Here is a 26,698-nt window from a genome sequence, read left to right as displayed (position 1 = left end):
GTGGTCTTGGTGATGGCTTGGATGTGGGGGTCAGAATCTCAGCTTCAACAGGACACTAGGGTTGTGAATGATCGAGTTCAGCCAGCAAGGATTAAATAGTAAGGTACCTATAAACCCAGAAACTTTCTCTCACACCTTATGAATCTTGTAAAGTTCCAGCAAACACTTCTCCAGGTTTTGAGTAGACCATACATCAAGCCTTCAAGTCAAAGTGACCACATGTACCAAACCTTTAAGGGATCAAGCCTATTGAAGCAAATAATATCTATTATGGTTTGAAAACAACGATCAGCTAATGTATCACTGAGAAAGCAAAATAGTACTGAAGGTCTTGTGGCGCCATGAGTAGCGTCCCTACCTGTGAGGCAGAAGCTTCAGATTCAAATCTCACTTTGGGATCAATTGCCACTTAACATTGACTTTGGCTGTGTATCATTTCAGTCATATCGGTAGGAAAAAGGTTAGGTGGCTAGAAATCAGTGGAATATGGGCGACAGTCAACAAAATGTCATTTGGGCTGCACTCAGAACCCTGATGGGCCGCATGTGGACCCCAGGTCGCAAGTGGCCCACCACTGGGTTATGGCCTAACCCATGGGTTCAGTGGGTTAATGTGGAGAATACAATTGGAAGGAATGTGATTGAGGTGGAACTGAAATGAACATCAGCATAATAGAGTTGATCTTTTGCAACTAAAGTGTACTGTAGCAACTCTCCTAATGTCTGCATTAACTTGAGCAGTCTGGTGGCTCTACCAGAAGGCACGTGGCGTCCTTGATGTGAAGACAGACTAAATGATGCGTGGAAATGCTTTAAACTGTGTTTGAAGCTGAAGAAAAATAAATCTCCTACCTGCTTCAAAGCACTGAGTCAGGTATTTCTGACCACCTTCTTTGAGCTGTGATAATGACCAGTACACTTAGGTACACCTGGGAAAGCTGGTTTTATTCTTCTCCTCATTAGTCTTTTCAAAAGAGTTCTCATAAGAAGAAAACTGTTGTTGAGATAGGCAGAATAGAAAAGAGGCATTATATTCAACCTGTTTATTCTACAAACACAATTATGTGAAGCGGTTGCGAACTGGAGAACACAGCTTTTGAAAGTTTTAGCTTCCGTGTTTGAATAGAGGTCAAAACTTTAAGATGCCAGGAATCTTGCTCAATAACTCCAGACCACTGATTGTTGGCTGCAATATCATCACGTAAAATGTTGCAGATACAAATTCAGTAGTATACAGTTGTCGATGTGTGTGATAGTAGTGTATAGTTGATGATGTGTGTGATGGTAGTGTACCGCTGATGATGTGTGTGACATTAGTGCATTGTTGATGATGTGTGTGATGGTAGTGTACAGTTGATGATGTTTGTGATAGTAGTTATAGTTGATGATGTGTGTGATGGTAGTGTACAGCTGACGATGTGTGTGATAGTAGTGCATTGTTGATGATGTGTGTGACATTAGTGTACAGTTGATGATGTTTGTGATAGTAGTTATAGTTGATGATGTGTGTGATGGTAGTGTACAGCTGACGATGTGTGTGATAGTAGTGCATTGTTGATGATGTGTGTGACATTAGTGTATAGTTGATGATGTTTGTGATAGTAGTTATAGTTGATGATGTGTGTGATGGTAGTGTACAGCTGACAATGTGTGTGACGGTAGTGCATTGTTGATGATGTGTGTGATGGTAGTGTACAGTTGATGATGTTTGTGATAGTAGTTATAGTTGATGATGTGTGTGATGGTAGTGTACAGCTGACGATGTGTGTGATAGTAGTGCATTGTTGATGATGTGTGTGACATTAGTGTATAGTTGATGATGTGTTCGATGGTACAGTACAGCTGTCGATGTGTGTGACAGTAGTGCCTATTTATTGATAGGAGTGACAATAGTGTATAGCTGACAATGTGTGTGACAGTAGTGTACAGTTGTTGGTGTGTGTGACAGTAGTGTACAGTTGAGGATGTGTGCGACGGTAGTGCATAATTGTCGATGTGTGTGATAGCTGTTGCCAACAGTTGCCAATGTTGTTACAGTAGTGTATAGTTGACGATGCGTGTGACCGTTGTGTATAGTTTTTTAAAATTTAGAGTACCCAATTAATTTTTTCCAATTAAGGGACAATTTAGCGTTGCCAATTCACCTACCCTGAATATCTTTGGGTTGTGGGGGTGAAACCCACGCAGACGTGGGGAGAATGTGCAAACTCCACATGGACAGTAACCCAAAGCCGGGATCGAACCTGGGACCTCGGCACCATGAGGTAGCAGTGCTAACCACTGAGCCAACGTGCTGCCCCGAGCGTAGTGTTTGGTTGTCGATGTGTGTAATGGTAGTGTATAGCTGATGATGTGTGTGACAGTAGTGTACTTTTGGCGATACGTGTGACAGTACTGTATAGATGATGATGTGTGTTGGTAGTGTACAGATGTCGATGTGTGTTATGGTAGTGTCTCGTTGTCGATGAGAGTGACAGTAGTGTATAGTTGATGATGTGTGTGATAGTAGTGTATTGATAATGTGTGTGACAGTAGTGTATAGTTGTCGATGTGTGTGATAGTAGTGTATAGTTGATGAGGTGTGTGATGGTGGTGTGTAGTTGATGATGTGTGTGACAGTAGTATATAGTTGTCGACATGTGTGATAGTAATGCATAGTTGATGATGTGTGTGATGGTAGTGTACAGCTAATGATGTCTGTGAAAGTAGTGTATTGGTGATGAAGTGTGTGACGGTAGTGTCGAGTTGATGATGTGCGTGATAGTAGTGATAGTTGATTATGTATGTGATAGTAATGAATCGTTGATGATGTGTGACAGTAGTGTATATTTGATGATGTGTGTGGAAGCAATGAACAGTTGATGATGTGTGTGATAGTAGTTATAGTTGATGTGTGTGATGGTAGTGTACAGCTGACGATGTGTGTCATAGTAATGCATTGTTGATGATGTGTGTGACAGTAGTGTATAGTTGATGATGTGAGTGACAGTAATGAATAGTTGATGATGTGTGATAGTAGTGTATAGTTGATGATGTGAGTGACAGTAGTGTATAGTTGATGATGTGTGTGATAGTAATGAACAGTTGATGATGCGTGTGATAGTAGTGTGTAGTTGATGATGTGTGTGATAGTAGTGTACAGTTGATGATGTTTGTGATAGTAGTGTGTAGTTGATGATGTGTGTGATGGTAGTGTACAGCTGATGATGTGTATGATAGTGTATAGTTGATGAAACGAGTGACAGTGGTGTTTAGTTGACGATGTGAGCGACAGTAGTGTATAGTTGATGATGTGAGTGACAGTGATGTTTAGTTGACGATGTGATTGACAGTAGTGTATAGTCGATGATGTGAGTGACAGTAGTGTATAGTTAACAATGTGAGTGACAGTAGTGTATAGTTGATGATGTGAGTGACAGTAGTGTATAGTCGATGATGTGAGTGACAGTAGTGTATAGTTGATGATGTGAGTGACAGTGATGTTTAGTTGACGATGTGAGTGACAGTAGTGTATAGTTAACAATGTGAGTGACAGTAGTGTATAGTTGATGATGTGAGTGACAGTAGTGTATAGTCGATGATGTGAGTGACAGTAGTGTATAGTCGATGATGTGAGTGACAGTAGTGTATAGTTGATGATGTGAGTGACAGTGATGTTTAGTTGACGATGTGAGTGACAGTAGTGTATAGTTGATGATGTGAGTGACAGTAGTGTATAGTTGATGATGTGAGTGACAGTAGTGTATAGTCGATGATGTGAGTGACAGTAGTGTATAGTTAACAATGTGAGTGACAGTAGTGTATAGCCGATGATGTGAGTGACAGTAGTGTATAGTCGATGATGTGAGTGACAGTAGTGTATAGTCGATGATGTGAGTGACAGTAGTGTATAGTTGATGATGTGAGTGACAGTAGTGTATAGTCGATGATGTGAGTGACAGTAGTGTATAGTCGATGATGTGAGTGACAGTAGTGTATAGTTGATGATGTGAGTGACAGTAGTGTATAGTCGATGATGTGAGTGACAGTAGTGTATAGTTAACAATGTGAGTGACAGTAGTGTATAGTCGATGATGTGAGTGACAGTAGTGTATAGTCGATGATGTGAGTGACAGTAGTGTATAGTTAACAATGTGAGTGACAGTAGTGTATAGTCGATGATGTGAGTGACAGTAGTGTATAGTTGATGATGTGAGTGACAGTAGTGTATAGTTGATGATTTGAGTGACAGTAGTGTATAGTTGATGATTTGAGTGACAGTAGTGCATAGTTAACAATGTGAGTGACAGTAGTGTATAGTCGATCATGTGAGTGACAGTAGTGCATAGTCGATGATGTGAGTGACAGTAGTGTATAGTTGATGATGTGAGTGACAGTAGTGTATAGTTAACAATATGAGTGACAGTAGTGTATAGTCGATGATGTGAGTGACAGTAGTGCATAGTCGATGATGTGAGTGACAGTAGTGTATAGTTAACAATGTGAGTGACAGTAGTGTATAGTCGATGATGTGAGTGACAGTAGTGTATAGTTGATGATTTGAGTGACAGTAGTGTATAGTTGATGATTTGAGTGACAGTAGTGCATAGTTAACAATGTGAGTGACAGTAGTGTATAGTCGATGATGTGAGTGACAGTAGTGCATAGTCGATGATGTGAGTGACAGTAGTGTATAGTTGATGATGTGAGTGACAGTAGTGTATAGTCGATGATGTGAGTGACAGTAGTGTATAGTTAACAATGTGAGTGACAGTAGTGTATAGTTGATCATGTGAGTGACAGTAGTGTATAGTCGATGATGTGAGTGACAGTAGTGTATAGTTAACAATGTGAGTGACAGTAGTGTATAGTTGATGATGTGAGTGACAGTAGTGTATAGTCGATGATGTGAGTGACAGTAGTGTATAGTTGATGATGTGAGTGACAGTAGTGTATAGTCGATGATGTGAGTGACAGTAGTGTATAGTCGATGATGTGAGTGACAGTAGTGTATAGTTGATGATGTGAGTGACAGTAGTGTATAGTTGATGATGTGAGTGACAGTAGTGTATAGTCGATGATGTGAGTGACAGTAGTGTATAGTTAACAATGTGAGTGACAGTAGTGTATAGCCGATGATGTGAGTGACAGTAGTGTATAGTCGATGATGTGAGTGACAGTAGTGTATAGTCGATGATGTGAGTGACAGTAGTGTATAGTTGATGATGTGAGTGACAGTAGTGTATAGTCGATGATGTGAGTGACAGTAGTGTATAGTCGATGATGTGAGTGGCAGTAGTGTATAGTTGATGATGTGAGTGACAGTAGTGTATAGTCGATGATATGAGTGACAGTAGTGTATAGTTAACAATGTGAGTGACAGTAGTGTATAGTCGATGATGTGAGTGACAGTAGTGTATAGTCGATGATGTGAGTGACAGTAGTGTATAGTTAACAATGTGAGTGACAGTAGTGTATAGTCGATGATGTGAGTGACAGTAGTGTATAGTTGATGATGTGAGTGACAGTAGTGTATAGTTGATGATTTGAGTGACAGTAGTGTATAGTTGATGATTTGAGTGACAGTAGTGCATAGTTAACAATGTGAGTGACAGTAGTGTATAGTCGATGATGTGAGTGACAGTAGTGCATAGTCGATGATGTGAGTGACAGTAGTGTATAGTTGATGATGTGAGTGACAGTAGTGTATAGTTAACAATATGAGTGACAGTAGTGTATAGTCGATGATGTGAGTGGCAGTAGTGTATAGTTGATGATGTGAGTGACAGTAGTGTATAGTCGATGATATGAGTGACAGTAGTGTATAGTCGATGATGTGAGTGACAGTAGTGTATAGTTGATGATGTGAGTGACAGTAGTGTATAGTTGATGATTTGAGTGACAGTAGTGTATAGTTGATGATTTGAGTGACAGTAGTGCATAGTTAACAATGTGAGTGACAGTAGTGTATAGTCGATGATGTGAGTGACAGTAGTGCATAGTCGATGATGTGAGTGACAGTAGTGTATAGTTGATGATGTGAGTGACAGTAGTGTATAGTCGATGATGTGAGTGACAGTAGTGTATAGTTAACAATGTGAGTGACAGTAGTGTATAGTTGATCATGTGAGTGACAGTAGTGTATAGTCGATGATGTGAGTGACAGTAGTGTATAGTTAACAATGTGAGTGACAGTAGTGTATAGTTGATCATGTGAGTGACAGTAGTGTATAGTCGATGATGTGAGTGACAGTAGTGTATAGTTGATGATGTGAGTGACAGTAGTGTATAGTCGATGATGTGAGTGACAGTAGTGTATAGTCGATGATGTGAGTGACAGTAGTGTATAGTTGATGATGTGAGTGACAGTAGTGTATAGTTGATGATGTGAGTGACAGTAGTGTATAGTCGATGATGTGAGTGACAGTAGTGTATAGTTAACAATGTGAGTGACAGTAGTGTATAGCCGATGATGTGAGTGACAGTAGTGTATAGTCGATGATGTGAGTGACAGTAGTGTATAGTCGATGATGTGAGTGACAGTAGTGTATAGTTGATGATGTGAGTGACAGTAGTGTATAGTCGATGATGTGAGTGACAGTAGTGTATAGTCGATGATGTGAGTGGCAGTAGTGTATAGTTGATGATGTGAGTGACAGTAGTGTATAGTTGATGATATGAGTGACAGTAGTGTATAGTTAACAATGTGAGTGACAGTAGTGTATAGTCGATGATGTGAGTGACAGTAGTGTATAGTCGATGATGTGAGTGACAGTAGTGTATAGTTAACAATGTGAGTGACAGTAGTGTATAGTCGATGATGTGAGTGACAGTAGTGTATAGTTGATGATGTGAGTGACAGTAGTGTATAGTTGATGATTTGAGTGACAGTAGTGTATAGTTGATGATTTGAGTGACAGTAGTGCATAGTTAACAATGTGAGTGACAGTAGTGTATAGTCGATGATGTGAGTGACAGTAGTGCATAGTCGATGATGTGAGTGACAGTAGTGTATAGTTGATGATGTGAGTGACAGTAGTGTATAGTTAACAATATGAGTGACAGTAGTGTATAGTCGATGATGTGAGTGACAGTAGTGCATAGTCGATGATGTGAGTGACAGTAGTGTATAGTTAATAATGTGAGTGACAGTAGTGTATAGTCGATGATGTGAGTGACAGTAGTGCATAGTCGATGATGTGAGTGACAGTAGTGTATAGTTGATGATGTGAGTGACAGTAGTGTATAGTTGATGATGTGAGTGACAGTAGTGTACAATTGATGATTTGAGTGACAGTAGTGCATAGTTAACAATGTGAGTGACAGTAGTGTATAGTCGATGATGTGAGTGACAGTAGTGCATAGTCGATGATGTGAGTGACAGTAGTGTATAGTTGATGATGTGAGTGACAGTAGTGTATAGTCGATGATGTGAGTGACAGTAGTGTATAGTTGATGATGTGAGTGACAGTAGTGTATAGTTGATGATTTGAGTGACAGTAGTGTATAGTTGATGATTTGAGTGACAGTAGTGCATGGTTGTCAAGGTGAGTGACAATAGTGTATATTTGTCGAGATGAGTGACGATAGTGTATAGTTGTCGAGATGAGTGACAGTAATGTATAGTTGTCGAGATGAGTGACAATAGTGTGTAGTTGATGATGTGAGTGACAGTAGTGTATAGAACATAGAACAGTACAGCACAGAACAGGCCCTTCGGCCCTCGATGTTGTGCCGAGCATTGTCCAAAACCAAGATCAAGCTATCCCACTCCCTGTCATTCTGGTGTGCTCCATTTGCCTATCCAATAACCGCTTGAAAGTTCCTAAAGTGTCCGACTCCACTATCACAGCAGGCAGTCCATTCCACACCCTAACCACTCTCTGAGTAAAGAACCTACCTCGGACATTCCTCCTATATCTCCCACCCTGAATCTTATCGTTATGCCCCCTTGTAACAGCTACATCCACTCCAGGAAATAGTCTCTGAACATCCACTCTATCTATCCCCCTCATCATCTTATAAACCTCTATTAAGTCACCTCTCATCCTCCTCCGCTCCAAAGAGAAAAGCCCTAGCTCCCTCAACCTTTCCTCATAAGACCTATCCTGCAAACCAGGCAGCATCCTGGTAAATCTCCTTTGCACCCTTTCCAATGCTTCCAAATCCTTCCTATAGTGAGGTGACCAGAACTGCACACAATAATCCAAATGTGGTCTCACCGGGGTCATGTATAGTTGCAGCATAACCCCGCGGCTCTTAAACTCAAGCCCCCTGTTAATAAACGCTAACACACTATAAGCCTTCTTCACGGCTCTATCCACTTGAGTGGCAACCTTCAGAGATCTGTGGACATGAACCCCAAGATCTCTCTGTTCCTCCACATTCCTCAGAATCCTGCCGTTGACCCTGTAATCTGCATTAAAAAAATTTCTACCAAATTGAATCGCCTCGCACTTATCAGGGTTAAACTCCATCTGCAATTTTTCAGCCCAGCTCTGCATGCTATCAATGTCTCTTTGCAGCCTACAACAGCACTCCACCTCATCCACTACTCCACCAATTTTGGTGCCATCAGCAAATTTACTGACCCACCCTTCAGCCCCCTCCTCCAAGTCATTGATAAAAATCACAAAGAGCAGAGGACCCAGCACTGATCCCTGTGGTATACCGCTGGTAACTGGTCTCCAGTCTGAAAATTTTCCATCCACCACCACCCTCTAACTTCTATGTGATAGCCAGTTACTTATCCAATTGACCAAATTTCCCTCTGTCCCACACCTCCTTACTTTCTCCATGAGCCGGCCATGGGGAACCTTATCAAAGCCTTACTAAAATCCATGTATACGACATCAACTGCTCTACCTTCAGCTACACACTTAGTTACCTCCTGAAAGAATTCAATCAAATTTGTGAGGCAAGACTTACCATTCACAAATCCGTGTTGACGATCCCGGATTAAGCTGCATCTTTCCAAATGGTCATAAATCCTATCCTTCAGGACCTTTTTCATTAACTTACCGACCACTGAAGTAAGACTAACTGGCCTATAATTACCAGGGTCATTCGTATTCCCTTTCTTGAACAGAGGAACAACATTCGCCACTCTCCAGTCCTCTGGCACTATCCTGTGGACAGTGAGGACCCAAAGATCAAAGCCAAAGGCTCTGCAATCTCATCCCTTGCCTCCCAAAGAATCCTTGGATATATCCCATCTGGTCCAGGGGACTTGCCGACCCTCAGGTTTTTCAAAATTGCTAATAAATCCTTCCTCAGAACATCTACCTCCTCCAGCCTACCCACCTGTATCACACTCTCATCCTCAAAAGCATGGCCCCTCTCCTTGGTGAACACTGAAGAAAAGTATTCATTCAACGCCTCTCCTATTTCTTCTGACTCCATGCACAAGTTCCCACTACTGTCCTTGACCAGCCCTAACCTCACCCTGGTCATTCTTTTATTTCTCACATAAGAGTAAAAAGCCTTGGGGTTTTCCTTGATCCGACCCACCAAGGACTTCTCATGCGCCCTCCTAGCTCTCCTAAGCCCTTTTTTTTAGCTCATTCCTTATTACCTTGTAACCCTCAAGCGACCCAACTGAACCTTGTTTTCTCATCCTTACATACTCTTCCTTTTTCCTCTTGGCAAGACATTCAACCTCTTTTGTGAACCATGGTTCCCTCACACGGCCATTTCCTCCCTGTCTGACAGGGTCATACCTATCAAGGACACGCAGTATTTGTTCTTTGAACAAGCTCCACTTTTCATTTGTGCCTTTCCCTGACAGTTTCTGTTCCCATCTTATGCGCCCTAATTCTTGTCTAATCGTATCATAATTACCCCTCCCCCAATTATAAACCTTGCCCTGCCAAATGGCCCTATCCCTCTCCATTGTAATAGTGAAAGACGCCGAATTGTGGTCACTATCTCCAAAGTGCTCTCCCGCAAACAAATCTAACACTTGGACCGGTTCATTACCCAGTACCAAATCCAATGTGCCCCCACCCCTCTTGTCGGCCTATCCACATATTGTGTCAGGAAACCCTCCTGCACACACTGTACAAAAACTGCCCCATCAGAACTATTCGACCTATAGAGGTTCCAATCAATATTTGGAAAGTTAAAGTCACCCATGACAACTACCCTGAGACATCCACACCTATCCGTAATCTGTTTTGCAATTTCTTCCTCCACATCTCTATTACTATTTGGGGGCCTATAGAAAACTCCTAACAATGTGACCGCTCCTTTCCTATTTCGGCCCATATTACCTCAGTAGGCAGATCCCCTTCGAACTGCCTTTCTGCAGCCGTTAAACTATCCTTGATTAACAATGCTACTCCTCCACCTCTTTTACCACCTTCCCCACTCTTACTGAAACATCTATACCCCGGAACTTCCAACAACCATTCCTGTCCCTGTTCTAACCATGTGTCCGTAATCGCCACAACATCGTAGTCCCAAGTACCAATCCACACTCCAAGTTCACCTACCTTATTCCGGATGCTCCTTGCATTGAAGTAGACACACTTCAACCCACCTTTCTGTCTGTCGGTACACTCCTGCGACCTTGATACCCTCCTCAGTACCTCACTACTCTCAACACTGGCTTCTGGACTACAGCTCGTTTTCCCATCCCCCTGACAATTTAGTTTAAACCCCCTGTGACTGTGACTGTAGTGTATAGTTGATGATGTGAGTGACAGTAGTCTATAGTTGGCGATGTATGGGCAGCACGGTGGCACAGTGGTTAGCACTGCTGCCTCACTGCACCGAGGTCCATGGTTCAATCTCGGCACTGGGTCACTGCCCTTATGGAGTTTGCACATTCTCCCCATGTTTGTGTGGGTTTCACCCCTAAAACCCAGAAGATGTTTAGGTTAGGTTGATTTTCCATGCTGAATTGCCCCTTAATTGGAATAAATGAATTGGGTACTCTAAATTTATTGAAAAAAAATAGTTGACGATGTGAGCGACAGGTGTGTATAGTTGTCGATGTGATTGATAGTAGTATATAGTTGTCCATGTACCAGTGGCTGGTTTAGCACAGTGGGCTAAATAGCTGGCTTTTAAAGCAGACCATGGCAGGCCAGCAGTAGGTTCAATTCCCGTATCAGCCTCCCCAAACAGGCGCTGGAATGTGGCGGCTAGGGGCTTTTCACAGTAACTTCATTGAAGCCTACTCCTGACAATAAGCGATTTTCATTTCATTTCATGTGATTGGCAGTAATTATAGTTGTCGATGTGATTGACAGTAATGTATGTATGTGATGGTAGTGTATAGTTGTTAATGTGCTCTAATTTTTGTTTTGAACACTCATACTTATTTTTAGATTTGAGGCCGCAGGATCTCCTATCCGAAATTATTGAAGCCTCTCGGAAATTGGTGAATGCCATCAGGGTTGTCCAGGAACGTGGAGTCCGTGGATTGCGAATGAGTCAGGATCTGAAAGCTGCCTGTTTCCCAGCCTCGCTCATCTTCAAAATGTGTAACTACTTCCCGGCTGAATTCTCCATTATTTTCACATTGAAAGTGAACTACCTGCCATCAAAGGTACTGTGAGAACTCAACATAACCAATCGGGTATGATTGGTGTCACACCTCCGTGGCTTTGTTCATCTTTTACTGAGAGAGTTGGTAATGAGCATTGTTTAAGGATGCAGCAATGATGATATTAAGGAGATTTACTTTGGTTCAATATCATTTCTCACCTCCGTGATTGCAACCATGCCTCTGATTTGGAGGGTCACATGTTCGAGTCCCAGTTCGTGGAATGAGAGAGCTGCACTGTTAGCAGTGCTGTCTAAGATGTTAAACCATTGCTGCATCTACGCTTTCAGAATGTAAATGATCCCAAGGCACTATTTTGATGAAGAATTGGAGTCTTCCTGGTTTTCTGGCCAATATTTCTCCACTGTCCAACGCTTTTAAACTGATCATCGGTTAATTATCTCATTGCTGTTAGTGGGAGCTTGCCGTGCACAGTTTGGCTGCTGTTTTACGACAGTGACTACATTTGGAAACACCTAATTGTCTGCAAAGTGATTTTGGTGTCCTAAGCTGCTATAGAAATGAAACTCTTTCATTCTTGTTCACAGTAGCTTCCTCACGTTGTGGCCAGTGGCAATTGGAGCTGCAGTTTTAAAAAACATTTGAAAAATCGAATCATAGAATCAAATCATAGAATCCCTACTGTGCAGAAGGAGGACATTCGGCCCATCAAGTCTAGTCCGACGCTTAGAAAGAGATCCCTACCTAGACCCACACCTCCACCCATTAACCCGTAACCCCACCTAACTGTAGCACACTAAGGGGCAATTTAGCATGGCCAATCCACCTGACCTGTACATCTTTGGACTGTGGGAAGAAACCCACGCAGACACGGGTTGAAAGTGCAAACTCCACACAGACAGTTACCTAAGGTCGGAATCGAAACCGAGTCCATGGCACTGTGAGGCAGCACTGCTAACCACTGTGCCATGGTGCCGCAAAATGATTGAGCGTCAAGCTCCGAGAGCCTGGGGGTCAGGAAGGGGGATGTGGGCCGGGGAGGGGTGGGGGTGGGAGGGGGGGGTGGATGTCTTTGGGTTCCTCAGTGAGCAGCCACTGACTCGTCCTCCTAAACACCCCATTTCCATGTGCACTTATGGTTCTGACTCTCGCCTCAGGTGGCCTCACCCTGTGAGCACCGATCTAGAACAAGAAAAGCAGCAGAACCTGTACCAGGTTCCAGATCCGACTTGGAGTCATTTTTTGTCACTGAATTGATTCAAATCCTATTTCAAATACTGTATGGCAATCTGATGGGAAGAAGGAGTTAACTGACCTTCATAGAGTGGAACTTGCTCATCCAAAAGCTCACTGAATTCTGAAGACCTTCAGAATGGCCGGTGTGAATGAATCCTTCGCAAATTGAGACTTCTGTTTGGAGAGCTAATAGCGAAAGATAGACTTGCATTTCCAAAGCATCTTTCATGACATTGGGAAGTCCCAAAGAGGTGGGGTCACTGGTGTAATGTAGGAAAGGGAGCACCCAATTTTCACAGAGCACGATCACACAAACCGAGATGTTGGGACTGGAGATAGGTGGGTACTGGGGTTGGTGTTTGGACCACTGCTTTTCTTGATCAAGATTAACAACCTAGACTTTGGGTGTTGGTGTTTGTTGCTTCTCTTCCCCCACCGAGTGATGCAAAAGACGGGCTTTCATCTGTTCCCACAGCAATATTTTTATCTGGAACAGGACGCTAGTCTGTCGCCAGAGGCTTATATCTTGAGGGGGCGCCACTTCAGATCAAGCATGGCTGACCAATAATCGCCCCCATTCTTACTGCCAGCCATCACTGTGTGTCGGAAGGATGATATTCAATCTACTGGCTGTGTTATTAACGCGCCTTCCTTGACCATCAAGCCCTGGGGTGGCACTTGAACCCAGAGCTTCTGGCTCAGAGGCATGGAGTGCACCACAAGGCCTCCAACAGACCTAAATTGCACAATTTACAAATTAGTAGATGCCACAAAACCTGGATGCGTTGAGAAATGTGAGGAGGATACTGACAGATTCTTTGCATTTTGTCACAGTAGGAAAAAGGAAAGGATCTTATTTTTAAAGTCATGCAGGAGTAGTGGGACCTGGGGTATGTGTGCAGGATAGAGAAGGTGAAAGGGCAGGTTGGGAAAGTACTCAACAAGGAATTTGGGATGCTAAGCTTTATAAATAGAGGTAAACAAAAGGAAGCTATGGTGGATGTTTATAAAGCATTGATTTGGCCTCAATTGGAGTATTTGAACCATAGAATTCTGACAGCAAAGAACAAAGCCATTTGGCCCATCAAGTCTGCACCGACGCACTGAAAGATAACCCTATCTGGGCCCTGTCCCTCCACCCTAACCCTTTAACCTCACCCAACCTACACATCTTTGGACATTTAGGGGCAATTTAGCATGGTCAGTACACCTAACCTGCACATCTTTGGACTGTGGGAGGAAACCAGAACACCGGGAGGAAACTCACACAAACACGGGGAGAAAGTGCAAACTCCACACAGTCACCCAAGGCCAGAATTTAACCCGGATCCCTGGTGCTGTGAGGAAGCAGTGCTAACCACTGTGCAACTATGCCGTACATAGTGTCAAATTCTGTGCTCCAACTATAGGAGGGATGTGAATGGATGCATAAAAGATTTCCAAGAATGGTTCCATAGATGAGACTTCCCCTACCAGCATAGGCTGGGACTGCTTTCCCAGGAGAACAGAAGATTGAGAGATTAGAAACAAAATCATGAGTGTGGACAGAGTTGATAGGGAGGAAGCGTTCCCATTGACAGAAGGGTAAAATCAAGGTGATATGAACTGAAAGTGATTTGGAGGAGAACCAAATGTGAGATGGAGACAGCTTTTCAGTGCAGTTAGTGGATAAGATAGGGTCGGGATCCTATAGCTCAGAGTGGTCCAAGAGGTAAAATACAGTGTGAGAGAGGAGAGGTCCGAGAGTTCAAATACAGTGTGAGGGGAGAGGTCAGAGAGATCAAATACAGTGTGAGGGGAGAGGTCAGAGAGTTCAAATACAGTGAGAGGGGAGAGGTCAGAGAGTTCAAATACAGTGTGAGGGGAGAGGTCCGAGAGTTCAAATACAGTGTAAGGGGAGAGGTCCGAGAGTTCAAATACAGTGTGTGAGAGAGGAGAGGTCAGAGAGTTCAAATACAGCGTGAGGGGAGAGGTCGGAGAGTTCAAATACAGTGTGAGGGGAGAGGTCCGAGAGTTCAAATACAGTGTGTGAGAGAGGAGAGGTCAGAGAGTTCAAATACAGCGTGAGGGGAGAGGTCGGAGAGTTCAAATACAGTGTGAGGGGAGAGGTCCGAGAGTTCAAATACAGTGTGTGAGAGAGGAGAGGTCAGAGAGTTCAAATATAGTGTGTGAGAGAGGAGAGGTCCGAGAGTTCAAATACAGTGTGTGAGAGAGGAGAGGTCAGAGAGTTCAAATACAGCGTGAGGGGAGAGGTCGGAGAGTTCAAATACAGTGTGAGGGGAGAGGTCCGAGAGTTCAAATACAGTGTGTGAGAGAGGAGAGGTCAGAGAGTTCAAATATAGTGTGTGAGAGAGGAGAGGTCAGAGAGTTCAAATACAGCGTGAGGGGAGAGGTCAGAGAGTTCAAATACAGTGAGGGGAGAGGTTAGAGAGTTCAAATACAGTGAGGGGAGAGGTCAGAGTGTTCAAATACAGTGTTTGAGAGGAGAGGTCAGTGAGTTCAAATACAGGGAGAGAGGAGAAGTCAGAGAGTTCAAATACAGTGTGTGCGAAGAGAGGTCCGAGAGTTCAAATACAGTGTGTGAGAGAGGAGAGGTCCGAGAGTTCAAATACAGTGTGTGTGAGGAGAGGTCAGAGAGTTTAAATACAGTGTGTGAGGAGAGGAGAGGTCCGAGAGTTCAAATACAGTGTGTGAGAGAGGAGAGGACCGAGAGTTCAAATACAGTGTGTGTGAGGAGAGGTCAGAGAGTTTAAATACAGTGTGTGAGAGAGGAGAGGTCCGAGAGTTCAAATACAGTGTGTGAGAGAGGAGAGGTCCGAGAGTTCAAATACAGTGTGTGTGAGGAGAGGTCAGAGAGTTTAAATACAGCGTGTGAGGAGAGGAGAGGTCCGAGAGTTCAAATACAGTGTGAGAGAGAGGAGAGGACCGAGAGTTCAAATACAGTGTGTGTGAGGAGAGGTCAGAGAGTTTAAATACAGCGTGTGAGGAGAGGAGAGGTCCGAGAGTTCAAATACAGTGTGAGAGAGAGGAGAGGACCGAGAGTTCAAATACAGTGTGTGTGAGGAGAGGTCAGAGAGTTTAAATACAATGTGTGAGGAGAGGAGAGGTCAGAGAATTATTTACGGCGAGCAGCGATTCTTCCCTATCCGATGGGCCGATTTCCCAGGCCTTTACAGCCGTTTTCACAAATTTAAACACACCTGCTATCACAATTCGTGAAAACGGCTGCAAATTACCATTCTGCACAACCATGCCACCGATTGGCACGGCCGCACCACGGCCGTGCCAAGGGTGGCATGGGCCCACGATCGGTGGGCACCGATCGCGGGCAGCGGGTCCGATTCCTGCGCACTCTTTGTCCCTCCGCTGCCCCGCAGGATCTGTCCGCGGGGCGGCTGAGGGGCATGACGGCCCGCGCATGCGTGGGTTTGACGCATATGCGCGATGACGTCATCGTGCGCGTCAGCCGCCGTGAGTCTTGGCAGCCGGGCTTAGCGAACGTTCGCTAAGCCCGCGCTGCCGTACTTCCCGGGGCCGTGATGCTAGCCCCGACCGGGGGGGTGAATCGGGTCCCGGGAGGGGGCGCGGAGGCTGCCGTGAAACACGGCCGGTTTCACGGCAGCCTTTACGACTCTCCGCATTTGCGGAGAATCGCGCCCAGTATGTGTGAGAAGGGAGGTCAGAGAGTTCAAATACAGGGAGAGAGAGGAGAGGTCAGACAGTTCAAATACAGTGTGAGCGAGGAGAGGTCAGACAGTTCAAATACAGTGTGAGCAAGGAGAGGTCCGAGAGCTCAAATACAGTGTGAGAGGGAGGAGAGGTCCGAGAGTTCAAATACAGTGTGTGTAAGTAGAGTGGTCAGAGTTCAAATACAGGGAGAGAGAGGAGAGGTCAGATAGTTCAAATACAGTGTGAGCAAGGAGAGGTCAGAGATGTAAAATACAGTATGAGAGGAGCGGTCAGAGTGTTCAACTACTGTCTGTGAGAGGAGAGGTCCGAGAGTTCAAATACAGTGTGTGTGAGGAAAGGTCAGAGAGTTCAAATACAGTGTGTGTGAGGAAAGGTCAGAGAGTTCAAATACAGTGTGTGTGAGGAAAGGTCAGAGAGTTCAAATACAGTGTGTGTGAGGAAAGGTCAGAGAGTTCAAATACAGTGTGTGAGGAGAGGTCAGAGTTCAAATACAGTGGGCGAAATTCTCCGAAGACCTGCATGACGCCCATTTCCGGCGGGCAAAAGCGGTGCGGATGACTCCGGCGTCGGGGCCTTCTTTTAAGCCGTTAATCTCCGTTCCCGAAAGGGCCAGCAGCGGACTGACGCGATACGCGTCATTTTCACGCGCTGCGGAAGTGGCGCGTCGGGCGACATCATCAACGTCGCCCGGCGTTTGGGGGGGAAGAGAGTACCGGCGTTTGTGTTGGGGGGGGAGGAAAGTACCGGCGTTTGTGGGGTGGTGGGGGGGGGGGGAGAGTACCGGCGTTTGTGGGGTGGTGGGGGGAAGAGAGTACCGGCGTTTGTGGGGTGGTGGGGGGAAGAGAGTACCGGCGTTTGTGGGGTGGTGGGGGGAAGAGAGTACCGGCGTTTGTGGGGTGGTGGGGGGGGGGAGAGAGTACCGGCGTTTGTGGGGTGGTGGGGGGAAGAGAGTACCGGCGTTTGTGGGGTGGTGGGGGGAAGAGAGTACCGGCGTTTGTGGGGTGGTGGGGGGGGGGGAGAGAGTACCGGCGTTTGTGGGGTGGTGGGGGGGGGGGGAGAGAGTACCGGCGTTTGTGGGGTGGTGGGGGGGGGGAGAGAGTACCGGCGTTTGTGGGTGGTGGGGGGGGGGAGAGAGTACCGGCGTTTGTGGGGTGGTGGGGGGGGGGGGGGAGAGTACCGGCGTTTGTGGGGTGGTGGGGGGAAGAGAGTACCGGCGTTTGTGGGGTGGTGGGGGGGGGGGGGAGAGAGGTACCGGCGTTTGTGGGGTGGTGGGGGGAAGAGAGTACCGGCGTTTGTGGGGTGGTGGGGGGGGGAGAGAGTACCGGCGTTTGTGGGGTGGTGGGGGGGGGAGAGAGTACCGGCGTTTGTGGGGTGGTGGGGGGGGGAGAGAGTACCGGCGTTTGTGGGGGTGGTGGGGGGGGGAGAGAGTACCGGCGTTTGTGGGTGGTGGGGGGGGGGAAGAGAGTACCGGCGTTTGTGGGGTGGTGGGGGGGGGGGGGGGGGGAAGAGAGTACCGGCGTTTGTGGGGTGGTGGGGGGGGGGGGAGAGAGTACCGGCGTTTGTGGGGGGAAGAGAGTACCGGCGTTTGTGGGGTGGTGGGGGGGAGAGAGTACCGGCGTTTGTGGGGTGGTGGTGGGGGGGGGAGAGAGTACCTGCGTTTGTGGGGTGGTGGTGGGAGGGGGTGGGGGGGGTAGGGGTGTTGGGGGTGGGGTAGGGGTGGGTGGAGGTGTAGGGGTGGGGGGGTGGGGTGTGGTGGGGGTGGGGTAGGGGTGTGGGGGGTGGGGGGTAGGGTTGGGTGGGGTAGGGGGTGGGGGGGTAGGGGGTTGGGGTAGGGGGCAGCGGCATGCAGAGGGGGGGGGCGCGACGGTGCGTTGACCCCGGGCATCCATTGGATGGGGGCATCAGCAGATCTTCCTCAAGGCTCCCCTTCCTCCAAGCTGCCTTGTCTTTGTTTGAGAGAGAGAGAGAGGGAGGGAGATTGTGGGGACAGACAGAGAGAGAGAGACAGAGAGAGAGACAGAGAGAGGGAGTCCCGTCCGTCCATCCTCTGGCTGAGAGCAGGGCTTTGGTGAGTATATTGCAATCTGCCTAAACCCAGGAATATTGCCTGGTTAGAATGCAGAGGGAAATGCTGGGATCCCGGGGTGGGAGATGTGTCTGGATTTGTCTATTTCAGCTTCATCCTCTGCGATTTCAGGTCAGTTTCACAACAACAGGAAAAACACGCGGTGAGAGAGGGAAAAACTTTTGGCAAAGTTTCTGGGTTCTGCCTTTATAATTCACAACGCAGAAAGGGTTCTGCGCTGTGAATTATCAAGGCACCTTTTCTAATCCTGGGGAGAAACAACCTTTTGAAGAGTCTGAGGAAATAAGCAGGAATTTGGATTAATTCTGCCTCCCCACCCCCTGGGCCTCTTTCTCCCCCTTTCTCCTCCCCTCCCCCTTTCTCCTCCCCTCCCCCTTTCTCCTCCCCTCCCCCTTTCTCCTCCCCTCCCCCTTTCTCCTCCCCTCCCCCTTTCTCCTCCCCTCTCCCTTTCTCCTCCCCTCCCCCTTTCTCCTCCCCTCCCCCTTTCTCCTCCCCTCCCCCTTTCTCCTCCCCTCCCCCTTTCTCCTCCCCTCCCCCTTTCTCCTCCCCTCCCCCTTTCTCCTCCCTCCCCCTTTCTCCTCCCTCCCCCTTTCTCCTCCCTCCCCCTTTCTCCTCCATCCTGCCCTTTGTTCCAGAGCTATTTGATCCCCCTGTGCACTGGCACAGATTTACAGTGCGGTTTAGGTTCTGCGTTTACCCCAGGTGTGGGGGCAGGGAAAAGAGGGAAGGTTCGGCATTCCTCAGGGGCACTGCATTGAACCACCCCCACCCCCCTCCCAAATCATCCTCCATCTAACCTCATCCATCCGTCTTTTCTCAAAGAGCGGGACAGACTAGCAAGCTGATTATCAAACAGTTGAACTGCATCTTGAATGCTCCTCCGATGGTCAACACATGCTGGAGTGGGATTTGAACCAGGAGCTGAGAGGCCAGGGCGCCATCTAGCGAGCCACGTGACCTCCTCGTTTGATAGTGTAGATCATAGAATTTACGGCACGGGGACAGGCCCTTCGGCCCAAACTGGTCCATGACAATCAAAACATAGCGATTTAAACATTAATAGAACTATGGTCACTGGTCCCAAAATGAACCCCCACCCTCACCTCAGTCACTTGCCCTGCCCTATATCCCAAGAGTAGGTCATGTTTTTCCCTTTCCTGAGTAGGACCCTCCACATACTGCCAGAGGAAACTTTCCTGAACACACTTAACAAATTCCACCCCATCTAAACCCTGAACACTATGGCAGTCACAGTCTATGTTAGGAAAATTAAAATCCCCTTCTGTAAAGCAGATGCCTCTGCTTGTGCAGGAGCACAAAACTAGGGGTCATAAATATAAGATTACAATTCTCTTAACAATAATAATCTTTATTGTCACAAGTAGGCTTACATTAACACTGCAATGAGGATACTGTGAAAATCAACACCTAGTGGGTCTGGGCAGACATTTGTTTGTCTCCATAACTCGTAATTCCTGGAACACGTCGCTAGCCTGTCACAGGAGCTTATAGCTTGAGGGGCGCCTCCCCACATCAAGCAGGGTTGAATAGGATTGTCTCCCACTCTTACTGTCAGCCATTGGTGTGTTTGGAAGGATTTGTAGGTTGACACTCAACCTGCTTGACTGCATTATAAATACACCTTCCTTGGCCATCAAGTCCTGGGGTGGGACTCGAACCAGATCTGTTGGCTCAGCAGTAGGGAAGCTGCCTACTGTACCACAAGACCCCATAAATATACGATAGTCACTAAAACCCCCGACAGGGAATTCAAGATAAACTCCTTCTCTCAGAGAGTGGTGAGAATGTGCATGTCCCTATAACAGGGAATTGAGTCAAACACAAGGGTAAAAGGAATAGAGAAATATGTTGAGATTAGATGAATAAGGTATGGAAAGCTCATGTGGAGCATATATGCAAGGATGGATTCTTTGGGCTGAATGCTCTGTGACCTCAATGCACTTTGGAGTGGGACTTGACCCCGTGAGCTTCAAACTCAGAGCGAGAGTGCTGATCTCTGAGCCACAGGTGGCACAGTGGTGGGAAGGCCATTAGGTCGATTGGATTGATCTATCAGTAAAGGCTTCATTGGGAATTTTCCCTTCTCATCAAGTTAATTCCTTTTGCTTTGCAGAAAAACGAGTACATCTTCACTTTGCTGCAAGAAAACTCAAACCACCTGCTGCTGGGGCTGAGAGTCTCGTCCGACAAGCTCCACTTTGAGTTTTCCCCTGGTGAACACCCCTACAGCCACAGGAAGCGGGTCACCTTCCGTGATCTCTACCTAGCCGATCGACACTGGCACACCTTGGTGCTGGCTGTGACAACCGACATTGTATCTCTGACCGTGGACTGCTGCCCCCCTATAGACATGTGAGTAATTCTGAAGCCCTCCCCTCCCCGCCTTGCGCAGTAGAGTGAGTGGTCCGGCCTGGCATAAGGGATCATCGGGACTTCCGTCAATCTCCTGCCAAGTGGAAGAATCAGGGTCAATTTCTTTTTAAGGATTGGGCACAATGGTTAGCACTGCTACTTCACAGCACCAGGGATCGGGCATCAATTGGGCCTTGGGTGACTGGAGTTTGCACTTTCTCCCTGTGTCTGCCTGGGTTTCCTCCGGGTGATCCAGTTTCCTCCCACGGTCCAAAGGTGTACAGATTAGGTTGATTGGCCATGATAAATTGGCCCTTAATGTCCAAAGATATGCAGGTTAGATGGGGTTACGGGATAGGGTGGGGAAGTGGGTCTAGATAGAGTGCTCTTTTAGACGGTCCTTGCAGGCTCGATGGGCCAAATGGCCTCCATCTACACTGTAGGAATTCTATTAGTTAAGTTAATTAAACTAAAGAAGCTGGGATCATTCCCCTTAAAGCAGAGAAGGATAAGGGCAGGTTTATTTAAAACCATGAAAGGTTTTGATAGAGGGCGTAAGGAGGAATTGGCAGGTGGATTGATAACTAGAGGACACAGATTTAAGACAATTGGCAAACAAACTGGATAGGAAGTGAGCTATTTCTTTCCATGGCAAATTGTTGGGCTTTAGGATGCACAGTTTGAAAGCAGATTCAATCATAGTTTTCAGAAGGGGATTGGACAAATGCTTAAATTGGGGAAAGCAGTTCAGGGCTATAGGAAAGGAGCATGGTAGAGGAAATGAATGGATAGTTCTTTCAAAGGTCTGGCACAGTGGACCCAGAAACCTCCTTCTGGATTGGATTGGATTGGATTTGTTTATTGTCATGTGTACCGAGGTACAGTGAAAAGTATTTTTCTGCAAGCAGCTCTGTGCTTTATTATATGAGGACATGTTGCACATTAGGCCCCTATTCGCTTGCTTATAGAACATTATTCAGATCTACTGCTCATCTGTTGTGAGTCTTCAGGTGGGAATATTGTTTTGTTTGAACAAGGCATTGTTGGTTGCAGTAGGAGCATCATGGGTCATGATTCCATGTCAATGCTGCTTTTCTGTGGCAACTGAAGGTGTCGTTCTTCAGATCTCCTTGCTTCAGTGTGGAGATTTGGGTGCCAAGTGCTTCAGTCATGTTTAGACACTTCAAAGAACAAAGAACAATAAAGCAAGGAACAGGCTCTTTGGCCCTCCAAGCCTGCGCCAACCATGGTACTTGCCTAAACTAAAACTGTATGCATTTATGGAGCCGTATCTTCCATTCCCAACCGATTCATATATTTGTCTCGATGCAACTTAAGTGCCGCTATTGTTCCATATATTTACAACCCTCTACGCAAAAAAACTTGCCTCGCACTTCTGTTCTAACCTTTTCCCCAGGAACTTTAAACCTATGTCCTCGAGTACTTGACTTTCCTATCCTAGGAAAGAGCATTTGACTATCCACTCTGTCCATGCTACTCATAATCTTGTAGACCTCTATCAGGTCGCCTTTCAACGTCCGTCGTTGCAGTGAGAACAGACCGAGTTTATATAACCTCTCCTCATAGCTAATGCCCTCCATATCAGGATAGATCCCAGTAAACCGCTTCTGTACCCTCTCCAAATCATCCACATCCTTCCGATAGTTCGGTGACCAGAATTGTACACAATATTCCACATGAGGCCTAACTAAGTTCCTGTACAGCTGCAACATAACTTGCCAATTTTAGATTCAATGCCCCAACCGATGAAGGCCAGCATGCTGTCTGCCTTCTTGACCACCTTATCCACATTCGTTGCCACTTATTAATAATGATAATAATAGCTTATTGTCACAAGTAGGCTTCAATGATGTTACTGTGAAAAGCCCCTAGTCTCCACATTCCGGCGACTGAGTGATCGGTGGACATACATGCCCAGATCTCTCTGCCTGTCAGTACTCACAAGAGTTCTACCATTTATTGTGTAATTCCTACATGCCTTGGATCTTCCAAAGTGCATTTCCTCACACTTGTCTGGATTAAATTCCATCTGCCATTTCTCCGCCCAAGACTCCAAACAGTTTATATCCTGCTGTATCCTCTGACAATCCTCTTCACTATCCGCAACTCCACCAATTTTTGTGTTGCCTGCTAATCAGACCAGCTACATTTTCTTCCAACTCATTTATATACACCATGAATATAAAAGGTCCCAGAACTGATCCCCGTGGAACATGGCTAGTTGCAGTCTTCCATTCAGAAAAACACCCTTCTACTGCCATCCTCTATATTCTGTGCCCACGCCAGTTCTGTACCCAACTTGCCAGCTCTCCTCTGATCCCATGTGACTTCACCATTTGTACCAGTCTACCATGAGGTACCTCGTCAAAAGCTTTACTAAAGTCCTTGTATACAACATCTACTGCCTTTCCCTCATCTATCATCTTTGTCACTTGCTCGAAATACTCAATCAAATTAGTGAGGCACGACCTCCCCTTCCTTGGAGAGAAGAATGGATCTGATCTCTTCAAACATCTTCTCCCCTGAGTAGTATGGCTCTCCTGTATGCTTCACCCGACGCCTGTGTCTATGTATTTACATTGTGTATTTATGTTTGCCCTATGTTTTTTTTCATGTATGGAATGATTTGTCTGGACTGTAAGCAGAACAATGCTTTTCACTATACCTTGGTACACGTGACAATAAACAAATCCAAATCCAAATCCAAAATCATGAAGGGGCTAGATGGAGTAGACAGGGAAAATCTGTTCCCGCTCATACAAAATCGAGACTGAGAGGGCACTGGTTTAAGGGGATTTGTAAAAGAAGCAAATGTGATGTGAGAAAAAACCTTTTCACACAGTAAGTGGTTGGGTCTGGAGTGCGCTGTCTGGAAGTGTGGGAGAGGCAGGTTCAATTGTGGCATTCAAGAGGGCATTAGATGATTATTTGAATAGAAACAATGTGCAGGAGTATGGGGAAAAGGCAAAGGAATGGCACTAAGTCATGATGCTTGTTTGGAGAGCACGTGTAGGCACAATGGGCCAAATGGCCTCCTTCTGAGCTGTAACAATTCTGTGATTCTGTGATTCCCAGTCATTGAAATCAAGCTGACATAAAATGATGGCCACGATCTAATGGCCTCATTGCGTCCAACTCAGTGATGCGATGAGACCGTTAAATTTCATGAGAGGCCCGTCACGAGATTTGCGACGCTCGGAACACCTTGCGAGATCTAACGCAATCTCGTGAGGCATTACGACCTGGATCTTGCCCTCGCTGGTCGAGGTCCAGATTAACATATTTAAGTAAGCCATTAGACTAATTTAAATATGTCTCCACTGGTTTCTCCAAGACCTGAGAATGAATAGTCTTGCCGCGAAAACCTCCATGGCGCCTTTAGCCATTTCCACGCAAATGTGGATCAGGCGTAACAGCATCTGGGGGCGTCTCCCAGGCTATTGGAGGCCACGGGTGGTCAGGCTCTGGGAAGAGTAGTGCCCTGGCACGCCTGCTGGTACCTGGGCACCCTGGCAGTGCCACCCTGGTAATGCAAGGATGCCTGGGTGGCATTGCCAGGCCTTCAAGGGCACTGCCAATCAGGCTGGGGTACATCCAGGCTGGCAGTGCCAAGATGCCTGGGTCCCAGGTTTCCCAAGCCAGGGATCATGCTTGGGGTGCCTTGGCCTTAAGAGGTGGGGCAGGCGGTGCTCGAGGATTCCCTAAGAGGTAACCTGGGGCAGTGTGGGAGGGGTGTCCAGAGGCCGCGGTGATGCCACTCCGAGATACGAGCCATCTTCCTGCACTGATGAGCTGAGCTCGAAAGGTGGTAAGTATGGCCTCCATAGGGCGTTCCCGACCGAGGCTGAATAAAACAGCAGATTTTTGGGCGGCACGGTAGTGTAGTGGTTAGCACTGCTGCCTCACGGCACCGAGGACCAGGGTTCAATCCCAGCCCTGGTCACTGCCCGTGTGTAGTTTGTACATTTTCCCCGTGTCTGCGTTGGTCTCACCCCACAACCCAAAGATGTGCAGTGTAGGTGGATTGGCCACGTTGGAGAAAAAAACTGTTTTAAAAAAAAAAAGTAAAGAGATAACGGATTTGTTCTTGGTGCTGCAGGCGTTGAGAAACATCCCATTAAATCATGCCCAACATCTCACTTGCAATGAATCCTCGGGCTGGATTCCCGCCGGCCCGCCGCAAGAATGCCACGGGCGAGCTGCGTACAATGGAGAACTCCACTGACCTCGGGCGGGATTCTCCGGTCACCAGGCCGACGTGGCCAGAGAAGTCCACCTCTTAAATGTTAAGTTTGTCTGAATAACGGATCCACTGGCACCATCAAGCATCAAGCTCCCTGTACAGTTGGCAGGTGACTGTCATCTATTCTAACGGTGAGGCCTAGGCATTGTATTCAACATTGCCTGAGCAATACCGTGATACTATCTGAGTTAGAAAGCTGCAGAACCTCAGTGATGTTGCAAATGGGTTCGAAACATCTTTCTCTTTTTTTTTGTAATAATTTTTATTGGAATTTTTTACAGAAAATATAAAAAGATAACAAGTAATAATATGCAACTAACTGCCCCATAACACCCACAAATCCCCCCAAACCGTAACATCACATGTACCACACTCCCCCCCCCCCCCCCCCCACAAGAAAACTTAACCATAAATTAAAATTAAATAAATCAAATTTAAATAAAATAAACAAACATAGTCATGACCCAGGATCCCACCATCCTTGACACCGTCCTCGCCACTCCCTTCCAGAACTCCTCCAGTGCCGGGCATGCCCAGAACATATGGCATGGTTCGCTGGACTCCCCGAGCACCTGACACACCTATCTTCACCCCCAAAGAACCTACTCATCCTCGTCACAGTCATGTGGGCTCTATGCAGCACCTTGAATTGAATGAGGCGAAACATCTTTCTCAAGCAACATGTACGAATTGAATTCAATGTGTGTTCATGCTTCAAATCGGCGATCTAACCGAGCAAACAGTCGCTCTCTGGAATGTTGCTCCATTTTGCTCTCTCTCTTTGTTGAACATTTACCTGTCTCTCCTCTCTCTCTCTCTCCCTCTGAGACATTACAAAGTTTTACCTGTGTCTAAAATTGAACATGTATTTTCTTTAGGTTTCTGGACATCCCATTCCCTGAACATTTAAACACTGCGAGATCAGAATTCCACATCGGGAGCAGGAGGAGACGGAAGGGACTGTTTACAGTAGGTGTCTGGGGGCAAATGTACACTTCAAGCTCAAAGTGAACGAAACCTTTCTGAAAAATAACCAGTAAAAGAGAAATTTTGGAAATCACAAATAAAAACAGACCGTGATGATGCAGAGAAAAGAGAAGAAAGCTGTGTTTTGAGTGTATAATTTCATCTCCATTCAAGGATTGCAACTGGGGGAGAAAAATTGCCTTGATTTTTTACAGATGTTGACTGGTGTATGTTTCCAACTCTTTCTATTTTTCAGTCTGACTGTGAGCTGGTTAATAGGTTTCAGGCCCCTCTCAAAGAGTCATATTCCAGCAAACAGATAGGGACAGTGATCATAGAATAGATCATAGAATTTACAGTGCAGAAGGAGGCCATTTGGCCCATCGGGTCTGCACCAGTTCTCGGAAGGAGCACTCTACTTAAGGCCACACCTCCGCCTTGCCCCCGTAACCCAGTAACCCCACCTAACCTTTTTGGACACTAAGGGAAATTTAGCACGGCCAATCCACCTAACTTGCACATCTTTGGACTGTTGGAGGAAACCGGAGCACCCGGAGGAAACCCACGCACACACAGGAAAACATGCAGACTCC

The 26,698-nt window shown here is 46.3% G+C and overlaps 1 protein-coding gene across 2 annotated transcripts in view; it reads left to right on the top strand.

The window, feature by feature from the left end:
- Window positions 1-26,698, top strand: part of LOC119959188 (thrombospondin-type laminin G domain and EAR repeat-containing protein-like) — a 129,573-nt gene that overhangs the window by 24,305 nt on the left and 78,570 nt on the right. For both annotated transcript variants that reach the window (XR_005459146.1, XM_038787589.1), the window contains exons 2-4: window positions 11,312-11,532; window positions 20,637-20,875; window positions 26,018-26,108. Coding sequence is in view for 1 of the 2 variants with exons in the window: in XM_038787589.1 (XP_038643517.1) it covers window positions 11,312-11,532; window positions 20,637-20,875; window positions 26,018-26,108 (551 nt within the window). In the remaining variant the exon portion in view is untranslated. The remainder of the gene's footprint in view (window positions 1-11,311; window positions 11,533-20,636; window positions 20,876-26,017; window positions 26,109-26,698) is intronic.

This window comes from Scyliorhinus canicula, chromosome 2 (assembly GCF_902713615.1).
Source record: "Scyliorhinus canicula chromosome 2, sScyCan1.1, whole genome shotgun sequence".
In the NCBI taxonomy this organism is placed as follows: Eukaryota; Metazoa; Chordata; class Chondrichthyes; order Carcharhiniformes; family Scyliorhinidae; genus Scyliorhinus; species Scyliorhinus canicula.
The sequence above is the reverse complement of the archived record's forward strand: the minus strand, read 5'-3'. Positions and strand labels throughout refer to the sequence as shown.